The sequence below is a fragment of the Helicoverpa armigera genome, chromosome 19 (assembly GCF_030705265.1).
Source record: "Helicoverpa armigera isolate CAAS_96S chromosome 19, ASM3070526v1, whole genome shotgun sequence".
Classification (NCBI taxonomy): domain Eukaryota; kingdom Metazoa; phylum Arthropoda; class Insecta; order Lepidoptera; family Noctuidae; genus Helicoverpa; species Helicoverpa armigera.
The window spans coordinates 10,551,114-10,574,253 of record NC_087138.1 but is presented as its reverse complement, the minus strand read 5'-3'; the positions used below and the strand labels follow the sequence as shown (position 1 = coordinate 10,574,253).

The window sequence follows — 23,140 nt, the reverse complement described above, 5'->3', positions numbered from 1 at the left end:
CTCTAATTTGCCATTTCTTTTGTTAGGGAAAAATGAAATCATTACTAAATTACCCATGTTTAATGATGCCTCATTATAATTTACACGTTAAATGATGTGTCACTATATTTACACCATTCATTAAAATTAAAACATTACCATTCATTTGTTTTGCACAGATATTAATTTATTTATATGCATTCATTGGACTGAATCCAATATTCAATCACTAATTTTGGTATGTTATCCCCGACTACTATGTTTTATCTGCATAAACAAATACAATCGCTAATACGGACATTGTAAAACAAATAACTATTCCATTGAATTCAAAATCTATAGTATTATATTCCTCTGAAATTCTAACACTGTCAAAAGTTCCCTCGAATAGGCTACGCTCGTAGCCCCTCGTAGCCCACTATCGGGAATTCCGACATTCGTAGCACCGTAGCAACTACTACGCAGCATCTTAAAATGCTCTAAGCGTAAGATTTATAGGTACATAGATTTTTCTGGAAAAGTACACTGCATGAATACGGTTATCTAATATGAAGAGGTAACTAGTTTCCGCATGTTACGTAAAATGTGGTCCAGCGGTGCGGTTTGTAATGCGAGCCTTACACGCTTATGAAACATTAGCAGAAATAAATTATAAGTTACATTTTTATACATATTAATACCTAGAACGCTTAGTTAAATGGTACAATTAATCAATTAGAATTTATATTTAGTCATTAGATAATCTTATGGAGTACCTGTTGTTAAAGAGATCTTTCTTTTTGACATTTTTAGTATAGATACAATTTCTTCCCATAGCCAAGTTTCAGTCTTCCTAAGAAGTCTAAAGACATAAAAGAGTTACCATAAGGAAAAACCCAAGCATACATTATGGTACGTTCACAAGTGGTAGCAATTACAGACGTCCAGAGAAAATGGCGGCCCCTCGCTAACGATTGGCGCAGGAAGTGAGCTCGCGACACTAACTGCTAATTATTTGACTTATGTAACTTTTAACAGGTAAACAGATATATGAGGTACATGAGTTAGATACTAACTGTAGTCTAGACTTGTGAACTATTCAGTTACGGCGCTCTGCAAAAATTATTAAATCAATTTTGAGACCATCATAGTTTTTGGCATCAGTTAGTTATCCATTTTATCTGATGCAGTATGAAAACATAATACCTATAAGAAACTACTATATAGGTAAAACCATAGGTAATACCTATAGGCGTGCTTATACTTGTTAGTATTATAATAGGTATCAATATAGGTATGCCTCTTATGACATATTGGAGAAACATGATGTATGAGATCATAATTTTTGATTGAAACATGAGTTGGTCTAACGGTGTTCTTACTTTTTTGAAGGTGATTTATACCTTTTCTTAATAACCTTTCCCGGTTATGAGCTTATTAAACAAAAAAGGAGAGATGATGAAATCGCATTTTTTTGATAATTACCTAACATGTCTAAAAATCCTTTATGCATAATGGAGGATGTTATTTATCAATTTTTTTATCCTTAATTCATTTAAACTCAATCCTTGAGTTCCAAGGAATTAAAGCTACTTTCTACACACGTACCGTCTCCATTGTTAGTTTAGTAGGGCGACAACAATAAGTTCGCGTATGTCCCGGACAATGTACGACATCTCTCGCGATCGAGATTATCACTCAAATCATTGTCATGCTAATCAGTTTGCGGGAATTTGACTTGACATTCGTATTGAACTTTCTTTTTGTAAACACCCAAATATCATAAGAAACTGAACTGTCTATTGACCTAGTGGTAATCTCCGATGGTATGCGTGTGATACTCACTATTCTTAAGAAAGTTAAGGATTATAGGTACTTCCAAACACTTGTACGTTACAAATCGTAAGTTCCAGAAAAGTATTTCACAGAAAATGTAAGTATGGCAAAGATACATTTCATTGTTAAGCAGTCCTCAACGATGAGTGGCGTTCAAGTATTTCGTTTTAACAACCTAGTTATGTATCATGTAATACTGAAACATAATAACAATTCCATAGGTATAAGCATACAATGCATATACCTAATTTTTCAAGTAAAGTTACAAAATAAAATATAAGTGAAGTTAATATTTTCCTCATACCTAAAACATATATGTCACCAAATAACCTGTTTGCATTAAATTTCATTCACAAACATGAAAGCAGATGACTCAAATAATTTTCCCAGACTAGCTCAAATATGTTGACTATGACACGAATAAATAAATACCAATTACATCATATTATTTGTCAATTTAGTAAAATGTTTCTTCTATTATATCTCTATGTTTGTAAATAAACTCACCAAATAAGGGTAGAAAGTCAAATCATTATGTAAAACAGTTTTCGCAATTTTATCTATCTTTATATGTTAGTCTAAAGATGGTAAGGACTTTTCTAGAAATTATTTACGTAAATGAATAGCGTAGACGTTTTTGGATGACTTAACCCAAATTTCTTATATGTATTAAAAATTACAATCAGTGTTTAATTATTTTGTTAATAGTTATGCCCTTGTGATGTTAAAAAATAACTCTTAATAGTTTTCTTAAGAATTAAATTTTCTTTAAAATCATGTAGGTAGGTTTATTCAGATGTTGACTTTCCGTAACATTCAATACCTAAGTAAACAAAAGATATTTTCCTACATAATCTTCTTTAGGTATATTAAACGCCCTACACTGATTAATTGTCCAAACTTGGGTTTTGCAATACAGATTTCCCATTTCTAAAACCGCAAAAAGGCAAATAGAACTACAAATTATAGTAGTTAATACCTAACTATATTAACTTGAATCACTTAACTTAACTTTGCTTAGCTGACTTTGATCACGTTATCCCATAGTTAGAAAATATTATACCTATCATAATTTTTCAATCATTACCTTTCAGTGAGATCATCTAAAAGCATCATTATGATTTTGAATTGACAAGGGTTGGTAGACACATCATTCAATTGAGAACAAATTGAAGCTTTTACCAATTCGAAGAAGTGAATTTCTATGGTGTTGTGTTTATTCTGTTTCATTTTGGAGATAAGTTTCTTCTGTCTTGGAATTAATAAATGCCAAAATGATTTTGGAATCAAAATTTAAAGCGTTTATAATCTAAATACTTAGTAAATAAGTAGCTGCTATGACTGTAATTTACAGTTTTATTTATTTGTTTTTAAATATGTATCTATGCATAATATATTTCTCAGATTGATTACTGTCAGTTTTATCTTTTAACTAATCGTAAACTAAGCAAATAAAGATGACGGAAAAATAATATTTAGCTCTTAATTTACTACATAATGTGTACTGAAGTGTGAATAACTCTTTGTAATTGTTGAAATATTTTTTTCTTTAAGTACGAAAAGGGTTTTGTTTATATAAAAATAGGAACTTGTAGCATTTTTTTATTATGATTAGTTTAGAATTAGGACTTCTGTAATCTTTGGATTTGAACCTAGGTACTTGTGATTATAAAAAAAAACATGTAGTGATTACAAAATGGACTATCGTGTTTTTTGTTTACAACCGCGAAAGTGTAAACAATAGTAGTTGTACAGTCACGATCAGAAATTACAAGTTTATGCGGAAGTCGGAAGTTGCCGGCCGCGACTGTACCGCAATGAATGCGGGGCGATATTCTTATTAAAATAATATAAATAACTCACCATATTTATAGGTTTTGTGTGACTTGACATACATTTTTTATTGTAATCGTAAAATCTTACTTTGTTATGCTGTCCTGGTACAAATGCTGAGTTATTGAGTAATTTTCACTTATTTTAATTTGTTTACAGCGATAATTATATACCGTTTTAACTAAGGATTACGAATAAATATTTTGGCAAAAGATTAGCTTACTCATCTATGCAGGAAAATTCGTTAAACATTCAAATAAAATGACACAATTAAGGAAACTCAAGCAATTGAACAGGTAACTTATACAACATACGTGAGGGTATGTAACTTGGGTTTTTCCCTATACAAAGTTGTAAATCTTTGCCAATAAGTTTTGCGAATCGTGGTCGAATCATATGGCACTATCAGGTCTAGTGAATCAAGTATTTGTCATTGCCCATACAATGCTAGTGGTTTACAAGCTTTAGAATCAAGTATTTGTCATTGTTCATACGAGTACGAATGTTTTAAAAGCTTTAAGGTGAATGCTTCGACTGGTAGCGAGATTTAAAATAAAATGTTTTTTTTGTTATTTTAACTATGTTAACATACGATTGATCTTATCGTTCCGAGTTAACACGCCTCAAAGTACTTTTTTTCGATATCTGTGTCCTCCGAAAGTTCTTAACTTGCAAAGATAATCAAAATATAACAATATTACGGATTATATATGAATTTTTGATATCAAAGATTACTTTGAGATATCTTATTACCACGGTTGATAAGGCAATGCCTCCTATCTGCTCTTAACTGAAGCAAAACATTAAAAAATCATTTTATATTTAAATTTCCTGCTACCAATCGCAGCTCGCCTTAAGGCCGCGGTTTGTGGTCCAATGATTCAGCACTTTTAAACCTGTCATCGACCTGAATGATTTATATCTGTACTCAGGAGTGTATGCTTATGTATGAGCCATCTTTTGTTGTATTATTTGCAATTTTCCTCGTTAAATTGGGTCTTCAATACCTAGAAATAATTAGTCACAAGAAAACCCGATCTAATTTAATGCAATTCAATGTTTCGGTAATTGTATTATTGTACCTTCCGTCTGCGGTTGTCCCTGGTTATCCATGAGAACGCACCTGGATAAATGAAGCCTATAACCATCCTCGGTAATTAGGCTATGTAGCAATAAAATGTATTTTAAATCGGTCACACACAAGATGCCCCAATCCGGAGCAGTAAATGGATGTTTCTAAGCCAAAGATCTTTAAAACAATCAACTTTATTGGGTATCAACCTGTACAGTTTCATGTACCAAAAATGAAGTCTCCTGAACCCAATAAACGTGACATAGTCACGCGTGCAGCATATTTAAAAAGCAGAAATTCGCACATACGTAGCAAAAGCAAGCGTGGGTAAAAATCCTAATAAGTATAATTAATTGCAATGAGATAAGTAAACAAAACTTAATGTCGTAGCAAAATTAAAGTTTGCGCATACACTTATCGACATAACTCACAACACTAAAATCGGAAAATACAAGTTGTGTTCCAAATATTAATGTGTATTTGTCAAATATTTGTTTATCATGTCACTTATTTACTGGGAAAACTCAAACTCATGAAATAATGACTTCAGAAAACGTGTCATAGAGTAAATAAATATGTATCATGCCTTAACTGGCTCGTGTCATATCTAGTAGTGATGTGGTCAAATATTTTACTATGCGTTAGTGTCACGAAATTAGCGTGCTATCGATAATTGAAGATATTACATTTTGAAGAGTTTTAGATCATCGTGAAATGCAAAGTGGTGTTAATATCTATCGTCAGCTTCTTGCGGTTATGTAAAAGATTCGCATGATGATATTCTATTAACTAGGTCTACAATAAGTGAGTCATTTGATGACACAAATATTATGACGATAAAAAAAAATACCAAAATCAAACAATTGAACGGTAAGAAAGAAAGAAAGAAAAATATTTTTATTGGCACAATACATACACAGTATATAACATAAATTAACAGTAAAATAAAAGTATCACCGAAAACAATTCAGATAAAAAATAAATAAAAAATAATAATAAAATAGGCTCAACATTTAAAAATATAATAATAAAAATTGTGCCAACAAGGTCACAGCTCAGCATATTGTCAAGTGACCACACTGTACAACAGTACTGGCCACCCGACGCTGGTTTTCAGCTGCAACCCACGAGTGTCGTACGCTCGAAATTATTAAAATCTACTGCTACCGATACCGTCTTAAAATTCACTCCTTATTCCAAGATTAATAATAGTTAGTAAATACATATCATAGATATTATTATATAATGATTAGTGTGTGTGTCAGTGAGTGTGAGTGTACCTAGTGTTTTATAGTTTTACACGTGCAGAAAGGACAAAAATAAGACAATATAAGCCACAACAAACAGCAGCCATACGAAGCCTGTAAAGGTTATATGGGAGAAGAGGTTATACAGACATTTTCATATCGTTTTGATGCAGTAGTAGAAATTCTTTAATTTCACCTTAAAAGTCACACTGCTTTTTGCTTTTTTAATGGGGGGTGGAATATTATTCCAACACTTTGTTGCTGCATAGCGAAAACTCCCCCTGAATGCTGCGGTCCTGTGTCTCGGGATAGAAAGTTGTGGAACACAATTCCTTCGTACTCTGCCAGTGTAACCATGTGTCCATTCAAGCTTATCATACAGATATAGGGGTGTGCGTGAATGTATGACACTAAACATTAAGCTGGCTAAGTGCAGTTTTCGTCGTGCATTCATTTTAACAAGTTGCGTTTATTAAAAATGGAGTAACGTGACTTCTAAATGGTATGTTGAAACAAAATCGCGCACATGCATTTTGAAGTCTCTGTATCATACGTTCCGTTTTGGATAGTAAGCGCGGGCCATACACAGAATCAACATAATTGAGCTTAGATAAAATCAAAGACTCAACAAGTAAAATACGCAAATCTTCAGACAGATAGGGACGCGCTTTGTAAATCACTTTTAGCCTGTAGAAACAATTTTGGATTGCCTCAGTGACATGTTTCTCAAAACGAAGGTCCGCGTCCATAATCAGACCCAGATTACGTGCCTCATAAACACGATCTATAGGTTCTCCCATTACTCTTATGCAGAAAGTGGCGGCGTTAGTTGCGCTTAGCTGGGTATTAGTACCAAAAAGCATGTACTTAGTTTTTTGTGGGTTTAAGACCAAGGAATTGCGCTTGGACCAATTTACAATTCGCTCCAGGTCATCATGCAGGTCTTTCAGTGCTCTTTCGTACTCATGGGGTTTAAAGGAGATGTAAATTTGAGTATCATCCGCGTAAATGTGGTAACTACATTTTTTTATATTCGTCGTTATGTCAGCGCAATACAAATTAAATAATATAGGTCCGAGTACGGAACCTTGCGGCACGCCTCTACTAACCGAACGATAAGAAGAAACATCTATGGAACCGTCTGTATGTCGTATTTCTACGAACTGAGTGCGTCTGTTAAGGTAGCTATCGAACCATTTTACTGTGTCCACGTCAAAGCCATAAAAAGTCATTTTAGATAGTAAAAGAGGAGTATTAATACAGTCAAAAGCACGGGAAAAGTCCAACAAAACCAACAGTGTGCACATCCCGTTGTCTTGTGCTGATAGAATATTATCTGTTACATCCAGAAGCGCAGTGGTAGTGCTACGGGCTTTCCTAAATCCGGATTGCATATCGGGCAGGATATTATTTTTCTCTAGGTAATCAACCAGTTGCGAAGAAACCACTTTTTCCATAACCTTGGAGAGCACAGGCAAAATGCTAATCGGTCGTAGATCCTTAATATCTGCGGCATTAGGTATTTTAGGTAGTGGACGAATTTTGCCAATTTCCACACCTCGGGAAAAGTTGCTATTTCAATAGATCTATTAATTATAGATGTTATACATTCTAATGTTGCAGGCAATGTCAAAATTACCATGTTTATATTAATATTATCACATCCCTCTGCGTTAGACTTAACACTATTCAGAATTCTCGCGATATTTGACTGCGTTGTAGGTTTTAAAGTAAAACTTGAGGAGTTGTGTCGCGAAAATTCGAAATAGGTCAGTTCAGAAAGACTGACTTCATCATTACCTGGCACATTTAAAAAGTGGTCACATATAGCATCTGGATTATTAAGATGCAACGGTAATTCAATGTCATTTTAGGTGGAAGCAAAGTATTCTTTAAGTTTTTCCATAGCAATTTGGGGTCCCGTGCCTGATGGTTGATATTGTGCGTGAAATAAGCAGATTTCTCCCGATATAATGACACATTAACCAGAGACTTAAGCTCACTGTAGCAAGCTTTCTTGCCTTCAGTTTTATATTCCCGGTATTCGTCATTAGCCTCGTTCCTCAAGCGAATCATTAATTTAATGGTGTCAGTTATCCAAGGATAAGAACGCTCTCTTATAGTACATGTTTTCTTTGGTGCGTGAACATCAAATAACGCAACTAGAAATGAATTAAACGTATTAACCATTTCATTAACGTCACGTAATTCAGTTATAGCCTGCCAGTTGAAAAGATTCAAGTCTTGTTCAATTTCTTCCTTTGAAACTTGATTTAAAGGTCTATAACAGATTGTCTTAGGAAGTATTTTTGGTCTTTTGAAATTCATCTCACACGTCACGAGTGCGTGCGCACCCAAATCAGGTATAGCTTCCACAGCCACAGAGCGGGCCTTAACATTTGTGCAAATAACATCAATCAGTGTGTCTCCATGTACCGTGGTATGTGTCGGTGTAGTCACTAATTGTTTTAGGTTCATACAATCTAGAAAGGACTGTAACTTGCCTGTTTTTGGGTCAGAGTCATTTGTCAAGTTAATATTAAAATCGCCCATCAATATTATAAAGTCACACTGAGTTACACTATTTAATGAGCAAGATATGGCATCCAAAAATAAATCAACATCCTGCCAAGGCGGGCGGTATGCTGTGCCTATTGCGAGTTTAGCCCCACAAACGCTGAGCGTGAGCCACATTTGTTCCACAGAGGCATATAATGGATCAGTAGGATGCGTATGTCTACGCACAGTGAGACCGCGTTTGATATAGAAACCAACGCCTCCACCCTGCCCCCTTACCGACAATGGTCGTGGTATATGGCGTAGTCTATATCCAGGAATCACGGGTGCACGCCCCTCTTCACCGACCCGCAACCAGGTCTCATTAATGGCCATGATGTCTACATCGCGCTGTAGCACAGCCACCGTAAGCTCATCGTGTTTAGTTCCCAAGGAGCCAGCATTCCAAAGCCCAACTTTGAGTAATTTTATTGTCATTTTATTTTTGCCCTTAAGACTGTAAATGTGTTATATAAATATATACAGATTTTGTGACGTGTAACTCTTAACATAAATATATTATAAATTAAATCAGAACAAAGAAAGCGATCAACACCGTGGGCTACATACAGTAATGGAAATACACAATAGTTAGAACAGACAGCAACAGCAAACATAATAATGCAACAGTACCTATAAGCAAATATGCGTGTACACACTAGGCAAATACAAAAATAAGTTATTTTGTGCACATACAATATCATAAAAATATCATTTAAAAACCTAAAAGTAGCAAAATTCACGAAACATATTGCAAAGCATTTAAACAAAGTTATAATTCTAATACACTGACAATATTCAAGAAGTACCACATGACTATAAATTCCGCTAATTATGTTAGAAGATGATAGCCAACTTATTTGACGGGGAAAAAACGTTCAATGTCGGATTGCATTCTAACTTGCACCACCGATTTGCCCTCTTCCTTGCGAGCAAGTATACGCCCATCTCTTGTCCACGAATATTTCCATCCGCAACGAGTCGCAGCCTGACGTGTCATGTAGAACAATTGCCTGTTAGATTTTGTCAGGCGCTCGTTCACATAGATCCGTTGTGATGCCCCGGGCAACTCAATGTCAGCAGTGCATAGATTCCGACGAACACGCGCGGCGTTCAGGATACTGTCACGAGTAGTGCGCCTTGCCAACCTGGCAACAATAATGCGATGGCGAGAAGCATCCTCTCCCTCGACGCGGTCTCGCAGCACATTACCCACGCGCCTTACAAATACCACGTCACGCTCATCAAGCGACACGCCTAATTTAATGGCCAGGACGTTCAGTAGCTGGGTTGTGTTCTCCCCCTTAGTCTCCGGCACACCGGAAACTTGCACGTCATTGAGTAGCGACTCCTGCTCACGCTCATTGAGCTGCAGCTTAAGTTCACCAACAGTCGTTTCTAACTCTGCAAGACGAGGAGAGACCGTTTGCTCGATTTTTTCCTCCACCGTAGTAACTCGGACTTCCAGTGCGTCGACTCTGCCCATCAACTCCTCGCGGAACTCACGGACCTCAGTCCTTAACGCATTAACTTCGTTCCGAAGACAACGTATCTCTAAGGCAATTGAGAGTGAGTCTTCCAGGTTATCACGGCCTGGCGAATCACTCGCCATGCGTTTGTAAGCGCGAGATTGGGTATTTACATGCGTAACGTCAATCGCTGCTGGTGTAAAGATGGGCAGACAGGTGTGTTGGTGTTATGGAGTGGTGTTTTAGCCCAACAAGAAGGACAAACCCAGTTTTCATTTGATTTAGCGGAGTCTGGTGTTACATATACGCAGACCGGGTGATAGTTTTCTCACACCGTTTACATTTAATTGATCTGTTCGAAGATATATCTTCACTACAAACATCACAAATCATATTCATTTTGAATTATCGCAAAACAACGTTAGCGTTCGTGAACAAAGGCAGTGACTCAGCTAGCAAGCGGCACGGCGAGTACATGCGCCGAGTGAGTGGCGGTGCGTGATATATGAGCAAGCAGCGCAGCAATAGGCCGTACGTATGGAAGCGGCGGCGACAGCGATAGTGTGACCGGTAGACTGGACGGCGCGCGCGATGACTCACCTGTCACAAGCAGCTGATCACTGTTTATTAGATTTCGGTATCACTAAAAACAGCGATATCTTCGTAATCCGCTTTCGATTTAATTGAACAATATCACAGAGCACAGAACTTTGATCGAGCTTTAAACTTATGTAACTTTTGTCCATATAAGTACACTATAGACTTCTTCTATGAATTTTAAAGACGGAGAGCGTAAGTAGTAATGCACACACGAACGAGTCGAGCGAACGAGTATCCTCGGTCGGTAGGTACTCACATTATTACCGAGCAAATTATTCTCGTATCGATTATTAATTTTCACTTAAATATAATTACTGTATCGTAATCCGATAAGTGGCGCAAAGGCAAAAGGTTACAACAATATGGATCCTTACGACTGTATAGTAAAAGTAGGAACTGCGCTTGCGCCGGTCGATGGCTCGCCTTGGATTGATAATAATACAATATACATGGGCTAATGGCCCTTAATCAGATGAAGTGTTTAATTAGTTTAGTTTATAAATAACAGTTTCCTAGTTCCGCCGGATTTCGATATCGATCTAATGTAAACAAAATGTTTAAAGTTTTGCACAAAAGCTTACAATGAATTTAAATTGTTATATTTACTACAATAACAAACTTCGTGGCTTTCTATTGGTAGAAACAAAAATCTCAAACAGGCTCAATAGACCCAGAAATGGCCCTTTTTGGCTCAATAGGCCTTTACGAGCTCACTCAGTATGGATTTCAATTATTGTTTTTCTCAGGAATGGACATAATTTATGGATCAAGAACTATGAACAGTTGTGTATCGACAATTATTCATCTATATTAATTACTAGACCATAAACAGAGCAGTTTCCTACCGGAATTGTGAAGTTTATCTACGTATATAATCGTAATTCGTATGGCGTAGTGTCGTATGGGGTGACATTGAAAGTTTCCCCGAGTCGTGACATACTAGTCATAGTATAAACTTATATTAAGTACATTGATCTTTATATGACATGTTCGTATGTTTGTTTATTGGTTACTCTTAAATGCAGTATTCAAAAAATCTGAGGACTATGTTTATTGTATAACAAACTTAATAATATAAGAAGCAAGCCTAAAGTTCTTTCAAAATAAATTACAATAATCAAGTTTTTTTTACTAAAATTAATAGCAATCTGTACTTCATTATAATATGTATAAACACAAATAATACCGCCGTAATAACAAAAAAACCGGCCAAGTGCGAGTCGGACTCGTGCACGAAGGGTTCCGTAAATTACAGTTAAATCAACCTATCTCAAAAACTATAAGAGATACTTTGATCAAACCAAAAATCGTTGAAAGAGTTAATTAGCATGCATCACCTCTATTTTTTTTAGAATTTTATACCCCGTAGTTATAAAAATAGAGGGGGGGGGACATACTTTTTACGACTTTGAGAGCTGATATCTCAAAAACCGTTCACTTTAAGAAAAATGTTTTTTAGAAAACTTTATATCATTTTAAAAGACCTTTCCATTGATACCCCACACGGGTATGTACATCGAAAAAAAAAATTTCATCCCTCAGTTACATGTATGGGGGGCCCCACCCCCAATTCTTTTTTTTACTATTTAGTGTCATATTTTTGTAGCGGTTCATACAACACATATTCCCATCAAATTTCATCACTGTAGTACTTATAGTTTCCGAGTAAATCGGCTGTGACAGACGGACAGACGGACAGACGGACATGACGAAACTATAAGGGTTCCGTTTTTGCCATTTTGGCTACGGAACCCTAAAAACTGCTCAAATACTGTTTAAACTCATATTTAACTACAGTTTCTTGCCCTAACCGTTATCAGTTCCGGCCACAGACAATGATATCTCTGAGAGGTAAACAAAGCCTACGCTTCCTATCTGAGACGGTAATTAATTAATACCAATTAACTATAATTATATCTGCTCATTTTGGTACAAAAATATTTTCAAAAATAACTGCTACTTATACCATTTATAATAGTCCAAGTTAACCTTTGTATAGTAAGTAAACATATTATGCATATCGGTGTTGCCAGAAACGCATAGTAAATTAAAACATTAATCAAAACATAACAGATTTGTTTGTTGTAATTTGTGATAATTAAATTGTTACTAAAAAAATAATGCCTGATTACAAACTCATTTAAGTTCGACAAGTCGATAGTAATTAATTGAGAAGATAATTACTCGTGGGAATAGGAATATCAGTTGTTTTTTGCAATATTTGTTACATAATGGAACCAGTAATTGTGCGTATGTAATAGAAAATTGATTTTACGTATCAATTTTTTATACACGTTTGTATACACGTTTTGCAAAAAACTACTGGGCACTAGTATAGGATATTTACCTTTACTCCTTTTGACTTTGGCTAAGTAGATTCAAATGATTTCAATATGAGAATCATAAAGATATATTTGCTTTCATAACCAATGTCTTAAATGCCTAGTGGAAGCAAACAGTTATTGAATCAATAAATTAACCAAAAACCAATAATAATGTTTTCATGAAACATGTTGTGCTTACTCAAGTCTCTAATTTAGATGAAACTGCAATGTAGTAATATAATTATTAGTACCTTATAGTTGTTGTCAGCACTGTTTCAAGCATTGTGCAAAAGCGTGCAATTGCCAATGTCAGCATTTATCGTACATATTGTGATATGTCACTCGGGCGCATTGTGTTTCGCACACACTCGCGATTTTGCGACACAGCAGAATTGAGCAGTATATTATGTAGTATGAAAATAATGGTGAATCAAAATCTTATTCTTATTTATTTTTATGATTTTCATACTTATCCTTTTAATGGTTTTCCAGCTAGACAACAATAGATTTCTTCGTTTCACAAAAATATTGCTGGATACATTAACTTGATTCATAGCACTAGTTGAATAAACAATAGCAAAAGAAAATCGTGCAAACAAAAACGAATGCAGGTTATTTATGTATAGTATGTTTAGGTAACAATTAGCAAATTAGTCTGTATTTACTTCATACATTTTCATGAGAATAGCATTTTGTCTTACTTACATCCTGTTCACAATATTATTATTCTTGTTTTAAGTAGTGAGGATTCCCAAAAATCTTTCAAAACATTATTAAACTGATTATTTGATTCAATTAAAAATATTCATAAAATTGGATATGCTTCCTATTTAATATAAAAAATAGACTTCTGCGACTAAGAGCTTGTCCACATCATGTATAATCGCAACGTGTGCAATTCGAGTCGTGATCGCGCGCCCAGTCGAACTCGCAAGTTTCCGCTCGGAAGATAAATGAATGCTTTTCGATAGGAAGTAACATTATTTCCTACTAGGCGTATAAGTGCTTTATTACGCCTTATTTATACATAGACCACCCACACAGACACTTTTCTGTCTAACATAATCGATTTTACCAAAATAGCAAAACTGCAGATGCTAAAATTATCAAAATCGTATTAAGCAATTGAGTTTTTTGTGCTATGTTTCTCATGGTTAACAATGCTACAATTTGGTCATAAAACTTGGTCTGATAAAAAATCGTTTAGCGTGTGTACGAAAGTAGACAATGATGGGCAAAGACAATCATTGAATGACGTTATTCCTCTCATCATACTGATGACATGATTGCAAGAATTATGTCGGATTACAGTGCGAAAATATTGTTTGTATGTGGAAATTGAATTATTAACGGCGGTAGTTTCTTTTGCTTTGTATTTAAGAATAGTTGGCTAATCATTAAAATGATTAATGATTATGTTGGAGACTTCCGGTATGACTAATTTGTTTGATGCTGAAAAAGTTTTGTCCACTTAATACTAAAATAGAAGCAAAATTAGAGTTGTGCATTGTTTGTTTTACTGAAGATGTAATTTCTCTACTCCTAAAGTAAATACTTCGACCTTGATCTCCGATCTTGACCTCTGAATTGTGACTATGCTCATTTATTCTCTGTTTGAGAAGAAGCCTGTGCAGCGGAACAGTTAAAAAAGCTACTGATAATAAGACTTCTTAAAAAAGAAAATCCTAAAAGTACTTTCTGTCAAATAAACGAAGCCACTTTATGAATTTCCTGGATTTTAACCGCAACAATAAACACTAATGTATCAAAGATATTTATGAACTTCTGTAGCCATATATTTGGATAGGGAAGCACTTATGACAGATCAAATACGTTATGTACTTAAACGGTACAACATATAAGGTGTTTCCGTACCGTTAAACATCATTTTAAATTAATCTCATCTTCTGGAAAATTCTTACCGCCATGGTCGTTCTATTTCATATATGAAATATGGGTATACCCAAGTTTATGACTATATTTAACCAACTTAATACACGGTTGAACTAACCACAATTAAAACAGGTTACATAATAATATGTAGGTAACAATTACTACATAAGTATGTTATGGTCACTGAATACTTGAATTGAATTCGAAAAAGGAGAATACCAGTGATCTTACGATGTCACCACCTTGGTTTTACAGCAATTTACAATATTCATCTGTAATTGTTAGTTTGGGTTAACATAAAATATGTTGTACAACCACACACGTGACAATAAAAAATGACCATAAGCTTACAAAAATAAGCTAACTCGGTCCTGACCCGCCATTTTTGACCAAAAACAATAACAATCCATAGTAAATTTCGCAACATATCAATGGACTCGCCCAAAGAGGTCGACAGACGCTGACCTTCTGTGATTGGGCGAAACTTTAAACTCGGAACACGAGAATTTGGCAAAGCGTAGGTCGCAAGGTACCATAGAGGTTTACCTCACCTCGTTTGATTTAAAATGGCTTCGGCATGCCGGCAACTATGCGTTATAAATGTATATTTGCAATGCTTTTATTGTATTGGTCAATGCGGAGATTGAGAGAAAACTTTAATGATATTATGTTACTCAATATCCCGATGTGATACAGATTAGGGAAACGTATTGCAAAAGCACCTTTTAATATAGAGCATATAGCACACTTTTGCAATAATTTTATTGTAATTATACTGCACTATAAATAAACTTTTTGAGTGTTTGTGAAAGTTAAATGCAGGACACATTAGTAACTGCGAATAGCCATAAAAATAAGAGCCAATTACGAGATTCAATTGATAAAAATGGCCGCTAGAACAATACAGTTAGTCATCATCTCAATAATGTTTTCCTTTCTGATTAAGTCAAAATACACTATGATGACAAATGGTTCCGACAATTTCCAAAATATTTTTAACGGTTGAATAATTCATAGTTTGGTAAATAAAATAGATTAACAGCTCCTAGTTCCTAGTAGATAATTGTTTGTTTATTTACAAGATAAGGCCTTATGGCCTGCCATCCGCTTCCGGCGCGCGCGCAGGTATCGAGACCACTTGTCACCCACTCGCAAACTGAAGCATTGCTATTTATAATTCATATTTTTGTTCAGTAATTATATTATGGCGTTTACTTATGACCTTTTGAAGGATTAATCAATGTTGATATTTTTATACCTTTTTGTACAATGTCCTTAACTGTGTGTTTAACGGTAATTTATGTATAATTGATATAACAAAGCATATAAGAGGAATACATAAGGGAACTACATAAGTGGAGTACATAAGGGGAGCACATAAGGGGAGTAAATAAGAGGAATAAATAAGGGGAGTACATAAAGGGATTACATAAGGCGAGTATATAAGAGGAGTACATAAGGGGAGCACATAAGGGGAGCACATAACGCGGTGTCCTGCGTGAGCGACGAACGCGACGCGACGCGACGCAACACGACGCGACGTAATGCGACGCGATGCTATACGCGACAAATGTCCTACGTGATTTTGGTCATTACTTCTCAAATCATGGGGAAGTTCAGTACAATTTTGCTTGAAAGTTCATATTTAAAGTACAGACAGCAACATTTATGTTTTTTGTCCCACAACAATCTTGATTCACGCACTGTGGCGACCAACGCTTCTGAATAGTTCGTGGTGTCGCATCTGGTCGCCCGCAAAACAAGTACGTGTTACGTCGCGTCTCGCCGCAGACTGTCACATAGGCCGCATGTAGGGAATGCCGTTGAGTTGATCGCGTTCGTCGCGTTCGCAGCGTCGCGTCGCGTCGCGTTCGTCGCTCACGCAGGACACCGCGTAAGGGTAGTAAATAAGGGGAGTACATAAGTGGAGTACATAAGGGGAGCACATAAGGGGAGCACATAAGGGGAGCACATAAGGGGAGTAAATAAGAGGAATAAATAAGGGGAGTACATAAAGGGATTACATAAGGCGAGTATATAAGAGGAGTACATAAGGGGAGCACATAAGGGGAGCACATAAGGGGAGCACATAAGGGGAGCACATAAGGGGAGCACATAAGGGTAGTAAATAATGGGAGTACATAAGTGGAGTACATAAGGGGAGTATATAAAGGGAGTACATAAGGGGAGCACATAAGGGGAGTATATAAGGGGAGCACATAAGGGGAGTACATAAGTGGAGTACATAAGGGGAGTATATAAGGGGAGTACATAAGGGGAGTACATAAGGGGAGCACATAAGGGGAGCACATAAGGGGGTACATAAGGATTGATAAACAGTTTGTTATTTATAAAGATCAAATTAAACCGTCTAACAACATAATGATGAGCTAGTAACTAAACAATTATGTTAAAGGTAAATAATTACGGATATTCAATTATTGTTGTCAGTACGTTTATGTAATACTTTATGCAACAAGTGTAATAAATACTAGATCGTTACTCTAGTTGTACAGGAAGAAAATTCGAACTGGTTTTAATACAGATATTTATCCCTTTTCCTGGTTCAAAGGCCATCTCAGAACTTATGCAATACCTAACTAACGCTTCCCGTGGCGACGTTCACTTCTGAGAGAATGTCAATACCCCCTTGTGGTACCAATTATCGTCGTGTTAAAATAATACGAACAAGTATTTGTGAAAGGAAACAGGAACTTTCAAATAATAATTTAAAAAAAAACATTTATTTAGAACCATAAAATTAACCCATTATACCATCTTTCCCCAGCATCCATTCTTTAATTTTGCAATAACAACACAGTAGTCCTATTTTGAGTGCAGAAAGCAGTGATATGCGCAGACGCATTGAACACAACAGACTCGACGGCGCGGGTCGACAACCGCTCGCCGACCCTGACACTGATCGCCACATACTAGCTAGGCACGCGGCGACACCCGTATAAGTGAACATTCATTAATTATCACGCAATACTGTTATTAATTGACACGTTTTGCTAATTGATAAATTATAATGTAAACAAGTTTGGATGATTGGTCATAAATGATTAGGAAAGTAGCGAATAATGTGATTGATGTATGCTAAGTAGTTGGTAATTTAATTATGAGTAACGAGTAATTGATAAAGAACTCATGCAAAACTCGTTATATGCTTAGATAATCTTTATTAAAATTCTAATACATTTTCTTGAATTTCGTGCAGTTACGATAAAAGAAGCATATAAACTACACAACTCTACACCATTATCATGAAAGCTAGCTAATAAATACCAACACTAACGCATTTATAGTATTAGTAAGGATTTCTCTAACCGCAAACAATTCTAAGAACAGCACTATTAACAAACAACATTGACAGACAGTTCAAGACTAGAGGTGCGCTTACTCTATACGGAAGCGTTTATCGATAATGTTTTATCCCCTAACTTTTACTTAAAGTATGACTCAAGCTGTTTACGATAAACTTTACTTCCTACAACTTCGGTTATGTCGGTTAAACCCTACTGAAGGTTAAGATCAGTCGGTCAACGGCATTGCTAACTATATTCGGCATATTACATGATTATTCGAGAAAAAAAGTTATTGCTGGCGATAAAAAAACATGTGTCGGTACTTAAAGCCATTAATTTGTGCTATCGGTGTGACCATGGAGAATTTGGGTGGATTATTAATCCTACCCTTAATCTGGAGGTTCATAATTAATCAGATTGCTACTTCCGACTATTCTTAAAACTTTTGGTAATGGAAGGATGTCTGTTATTCCTTTTCACAAAGACGCTCCTTGAAAGAATTTGTTTCATATTTATGCAGAATAGAATTGAAATTATAATGCTGAACCTGTTCGATTATCACATAAGATACTGTTTTTACTGTATGTCTGTGGACCAGTTCTAAATTCAACGTAGAAAAAACTACTAGGAGAATTCATGTAATAGGTACCTAATAATGAGTCATCTAATGGTGGAAACATGTCTCCATACATAATTAATAAACAAAAAAACAAAAGAAATGCTATAAACTGCGACAAATGTGAGCGAAATGCGAAACTACAACCAGTTTTAACTTTATATTGTGTAACATAACGCAATCGCAAGTTATGTCAAGATGTTCACGATCTTCGCGACGGCACCAAACAAACAAAAAACTGCATAATTATTGCATAATTAAATAAAAACGTGAGCCAATTTAAAAACTCTATGCACCGCTGTGTGCCATACTTCGATGGTCTATTTTGGTATAAATACCTAGAATTGTAAGTTTGTTTACTTAAGCTTCTTCAAGGATAAATCAATTTTACTTTAAGTCCAATGCGTTTTGAAAGTGGTCAATTTTCTAGGAATAATTTCAACACACCATTAGTACTCTGGAAAAGAAAATGGTTGCCAGCAAAGTCTTAACAACGGCTAGATACTATTTTGCAAAAATAAATTGCCTAACATTATCAAGCAATTTCCATGATAAGATATTTTTTGCAACACATCTTCAATTGTTGAGCTGTGCACCGAACCGAAACAAAGTACATTTTGATGGGCCCACGCCACCACACACAAACAAATTGATTATAAATGCTCCTAAAACGTGTAATACTCAAAAACACGTGTGTTTTTAATTATTTACCTCCGTAGTGAAATATTAAAGATGTTAGTCATAAGTAGCGGCCGTAACATCGTAATGTTTCATGTTTATTCATATTGCAGATTAAAATATATGTACCTGTAAAAAACTATAATAAAAACATACTTAATTCGCAAATTGATTACATAATTAGACTGTTATATAACTTTACTATATAGGTCACAAAAAAGGTACACTTTTAAGATCATGTGGATAATAACATTAATGTTAATTTTTGTGTTGTTTCAGACGTGCATCGATGATGTCTCCGCGGCAACTCATGCGCAACTCGAATATGACGCAGAAATGGCAACGACGGGAGATCTCCAACTTTGAGTACCTCATGTTCCTGAACACTATTGCTGGTAAGTTGTAGTCAAGTATAAATAAAATCGTGTTTTTCAAAACTGAAGTATCACGTCATCTCCTCACGTAAGAAAACTGACGTCGGCGACGCAAAGCGCGAACTATAGAAAAGGCTTCTATTTCTTCATGATGTATTTAAAAGGAAACATATGGCGCCTTCTTATGTATTATTTTTTTAGGTAGGGCTATTTAAATAAAGAAGCTCCCCACTTTGGAATTGAATGAAAAAAAGAATTGTAAAAAAGGTTCTATTCTGAAAAAGCATTGCAGTCAAGATTAAACTCTGAATAAAAGTTAAATCACTTAAAAATGGAGTCAGCGCGAGCGGTTGATACTATGGTTCAAGAAATAAGACATCTTTCATAACAATTTACTTCTATTACATCCACTTAGACATGTGATTCAGTTATTATAAACCATGATAAGGGAAATCTCATCCGTCGTTACCTATCCACTTTGTCAGGCAATTTAACCAATAATTAACTGTTAACTACGAGTTATAATTACACTCAGTTAAATCGGCTTTCATATGACAATAGTGGAAAAATCTTCCTATTATATTTAGGTACTTAGATCTTTCTAGAAGACTCAGTTGCATCAATTAAAGCCGTGCATGGTTTAAAATAATATGATGCAATAATATTTTGACTGATTTTATTTTTAGATCCTTAATTCAATGTAGATTAACAAGGTTATTAAAGTCAAGTAGGTATACTAAGCTATTTTTGTTGCCCTACAAAAAATTTGTTTATTACTTTGTGACTAGAGTTTTTAGTACGAAAATGATCCAACAGAATTATATATTTTTGGTTGGAAACTGATGGCGAGAAGGCGTATATTATTGAAGCATATTTGATCACGAAAACTCCTAAAGAACCTGAGACTTTCAAAATTACCATTACGCTGCCATTGTTAAAATAAGCCAAATAAAAAAATAATTTCATTTAAACTTCTGTAGAAATGCACAAAAAAAACTACAAAATGCTATGCAAAAAATGTTCTAACCGGTCCCCCTAGATGGCGCTGCATAACCAGTTTAAGTATTAAGTTTAAGCGCCTGACATAATACTATAACTAATACGCAGATTATAGTATTGTTATGTTTAATCTGTTCCTTTTATTTTCGTGTTACCTTGGCATTAACGCAGTGCAAAAAATATCGTCTTGAAGACGTGACCGACCAATTACTAGAGCATAGCTGATCCTTTGACTGATAACTTTATTTTTATGAAATATTTTGGTATCACAGTGTTATGCTAAGATAGTCTACTTGCTGTCGATCGTAAATTTATTTTAGTAACTTTAACTAGTACAGTTCAGGCGTTTCTGAAACAAATACACATAATCCAATAGGACCTTTCAGATACACCGGTAGATTGCTTGTTAGATTTTAAGAAAATAGGATAAAGTTACAGAAATATACTTACAAACAAAATCACAAGGTTTGTGTATCCCAAACTCTTTCAAAAGTATAAAATTAATTTATCAATATGAAGCATAACTTACCTACATAACTAAATTATTTATTTAACAATCACCATTTAAAGTACCAGGGCAGCAGTAGCTTCAGGAACTAACAGACCGTGTCAAACGGATAGAAACTTGTTTTAATCAGAGGTTCCATAATCCGGATCATTAAACTATTATGCATTGAGGATTCACATAATGCATCAACGTTGAAAATATCGTTAATTTTCTATTCACCTAGAATAACAGTCAAGAACACAAATCTTTCTATTGTCCTATATTTTAATATATAAATCAAAAGTTTGTCTAAAATTACCAAGTCGCATTTTGCATCAGGAATGGCAAAATTGTCATCGAGCCAAACATTGACCAAAAATCATAAAAGTATTAAACGCCTAATGAGAATGACTCGGCAATACAGTTACTGTTATGAACCACAGTACCTTCCCATTATCACAAGCATTACATATGCTTTACATAAGAATTTAGGTATTACAGACATGACATAACTTAAACAACTCATGCAAGTCTATTGTGACGAGAAAAAACGACCAAAATCTATCATTATGCAAAGCTGAAAGCATTTTGCAAATGTACTCGCTAATAGATGTCAATGACCACATCGTGTGACTAGAATTTAATGGCTACCTGTCATTAAATTGCGAAAAGAAATATGACCTTAAAAACATTTTGGAAAAGATTTGCATGTGTTAAATGTTTTCTTGCCATTCAGTATCCAATGGTCAATTAATTGAGCTGAATTCTGTACATTTCTTCTTGGAATATGTATAAGTAGATACCTAATTCATTTTGGCTACAAGCCATCTGAAATAACATACCATCGTCCATCAGCCCTTGAATCTCTTCTTAAGTATGATGCCCTAGTAACTTACTTTCACACAATTTCTTCACTTCACGACCGCAACCAGGATGTCCTTTCAAGTTAAACTGTGGGAATGTAATGTACCAATGTTACCATCTGACTGAATAACTATACTTGCGCAATAACGTTAGCGTTTATTAGAAAATGAGTTTGTCTCTTAGTCGGTGCAAACGGTACAAATAATCCAATTTATTGTCACATGCATGTTGTTAGAGGGTCGCACTGACTCACTCAGCTGTTATGCTTTCCTGGTACCACGTGGTTAGACGAGGTCATGAGGTTGTTTTGAAAAACATGCTGAGATGAATTAATCTTAGGTGTTTTTTTTGTTTCATAAATCTACAGTGTCCAAAGAATCTGGTCAAGCCAAAACAAAACAATATAAACATCTCGTTACACGATTAGCATACAATAATGTTCGAGACAGGCCAATCTCTGACACGGCCAGATGAGCAGGAATTCCTCGTTTGTAAGCGCGGGCGCATCAATTACTTGGCGTCACGATTATTGTTCGTTACGTGTGCATACTAAATAACTACTGTTTGCATTCATCTCGGTTTATCGTGGAATCACTTTGTTTGTTTTCTATAAAGTACTTATTACACGCGATTTTTTCGCGCCGCCTACTTTCAACCGACAATTCCTTATAATCACATAATATGAAGGCTACATATAATCAACCAAAGATATTGAAGTGTAGAATCAGCAAACCTCAGTGGCGCCCACCAAGACCAAAGCCTGCCGGGTCTGCGAGATTTTTCGAAAGAGTGACCGCAGCCCTGGGTTTAAAGTCAGTAAGAGTCTGACACTCCCTTACGCAGCACCCACAGCGGGAGGGGTCATTTCATGGGTTCCCATGAGAAAAAAAGATATTGAAGTATTAAACTATGTTTAGGTGACACAAGAAACGGTCAAAATCTGTAGTTATTAATTAGCGCAGTAGCCCAAGGTATCTTCCGCGTAGGGCCGCAAGATATTTCCGCGTTCACGCAAATATTTGGTGA

The 23,140-nt window shown here is 35.4% G+C and overlaps 2 protein-coding genes across 2 annotated transcripts in view; one reads left to right on the top strand and one right to left on the bottom strand.

Moving 5' to 3' along the window:
- Positions 1–23,140, top strand: part of Rg (rugose) — a 317,709-nt gene that overhangs the window by 279,325 nt on the left and 15,244 nt on the right. Inside the window, exon 43 of the mRNA XM_064039352.1 lies at positions 19,670–19,785. Within this exon, the coding sequence (XP_063895422.1) occupies positions 19,670–19,785 (116 nt within the window). The remainder of the gene's footprint in view (positions 1–19,669; positions 19,786–23,140) is intronic.
- Positions 1–23,140, bottom strand: part of LOC110373937 (facilitated trehalose transporter Tret1-2 homolog) — a 47,260-nt gene that overhangs the window by 21,284 nt on the left and 2,836 nt on the right. The window lies entirely within an intron of this gene.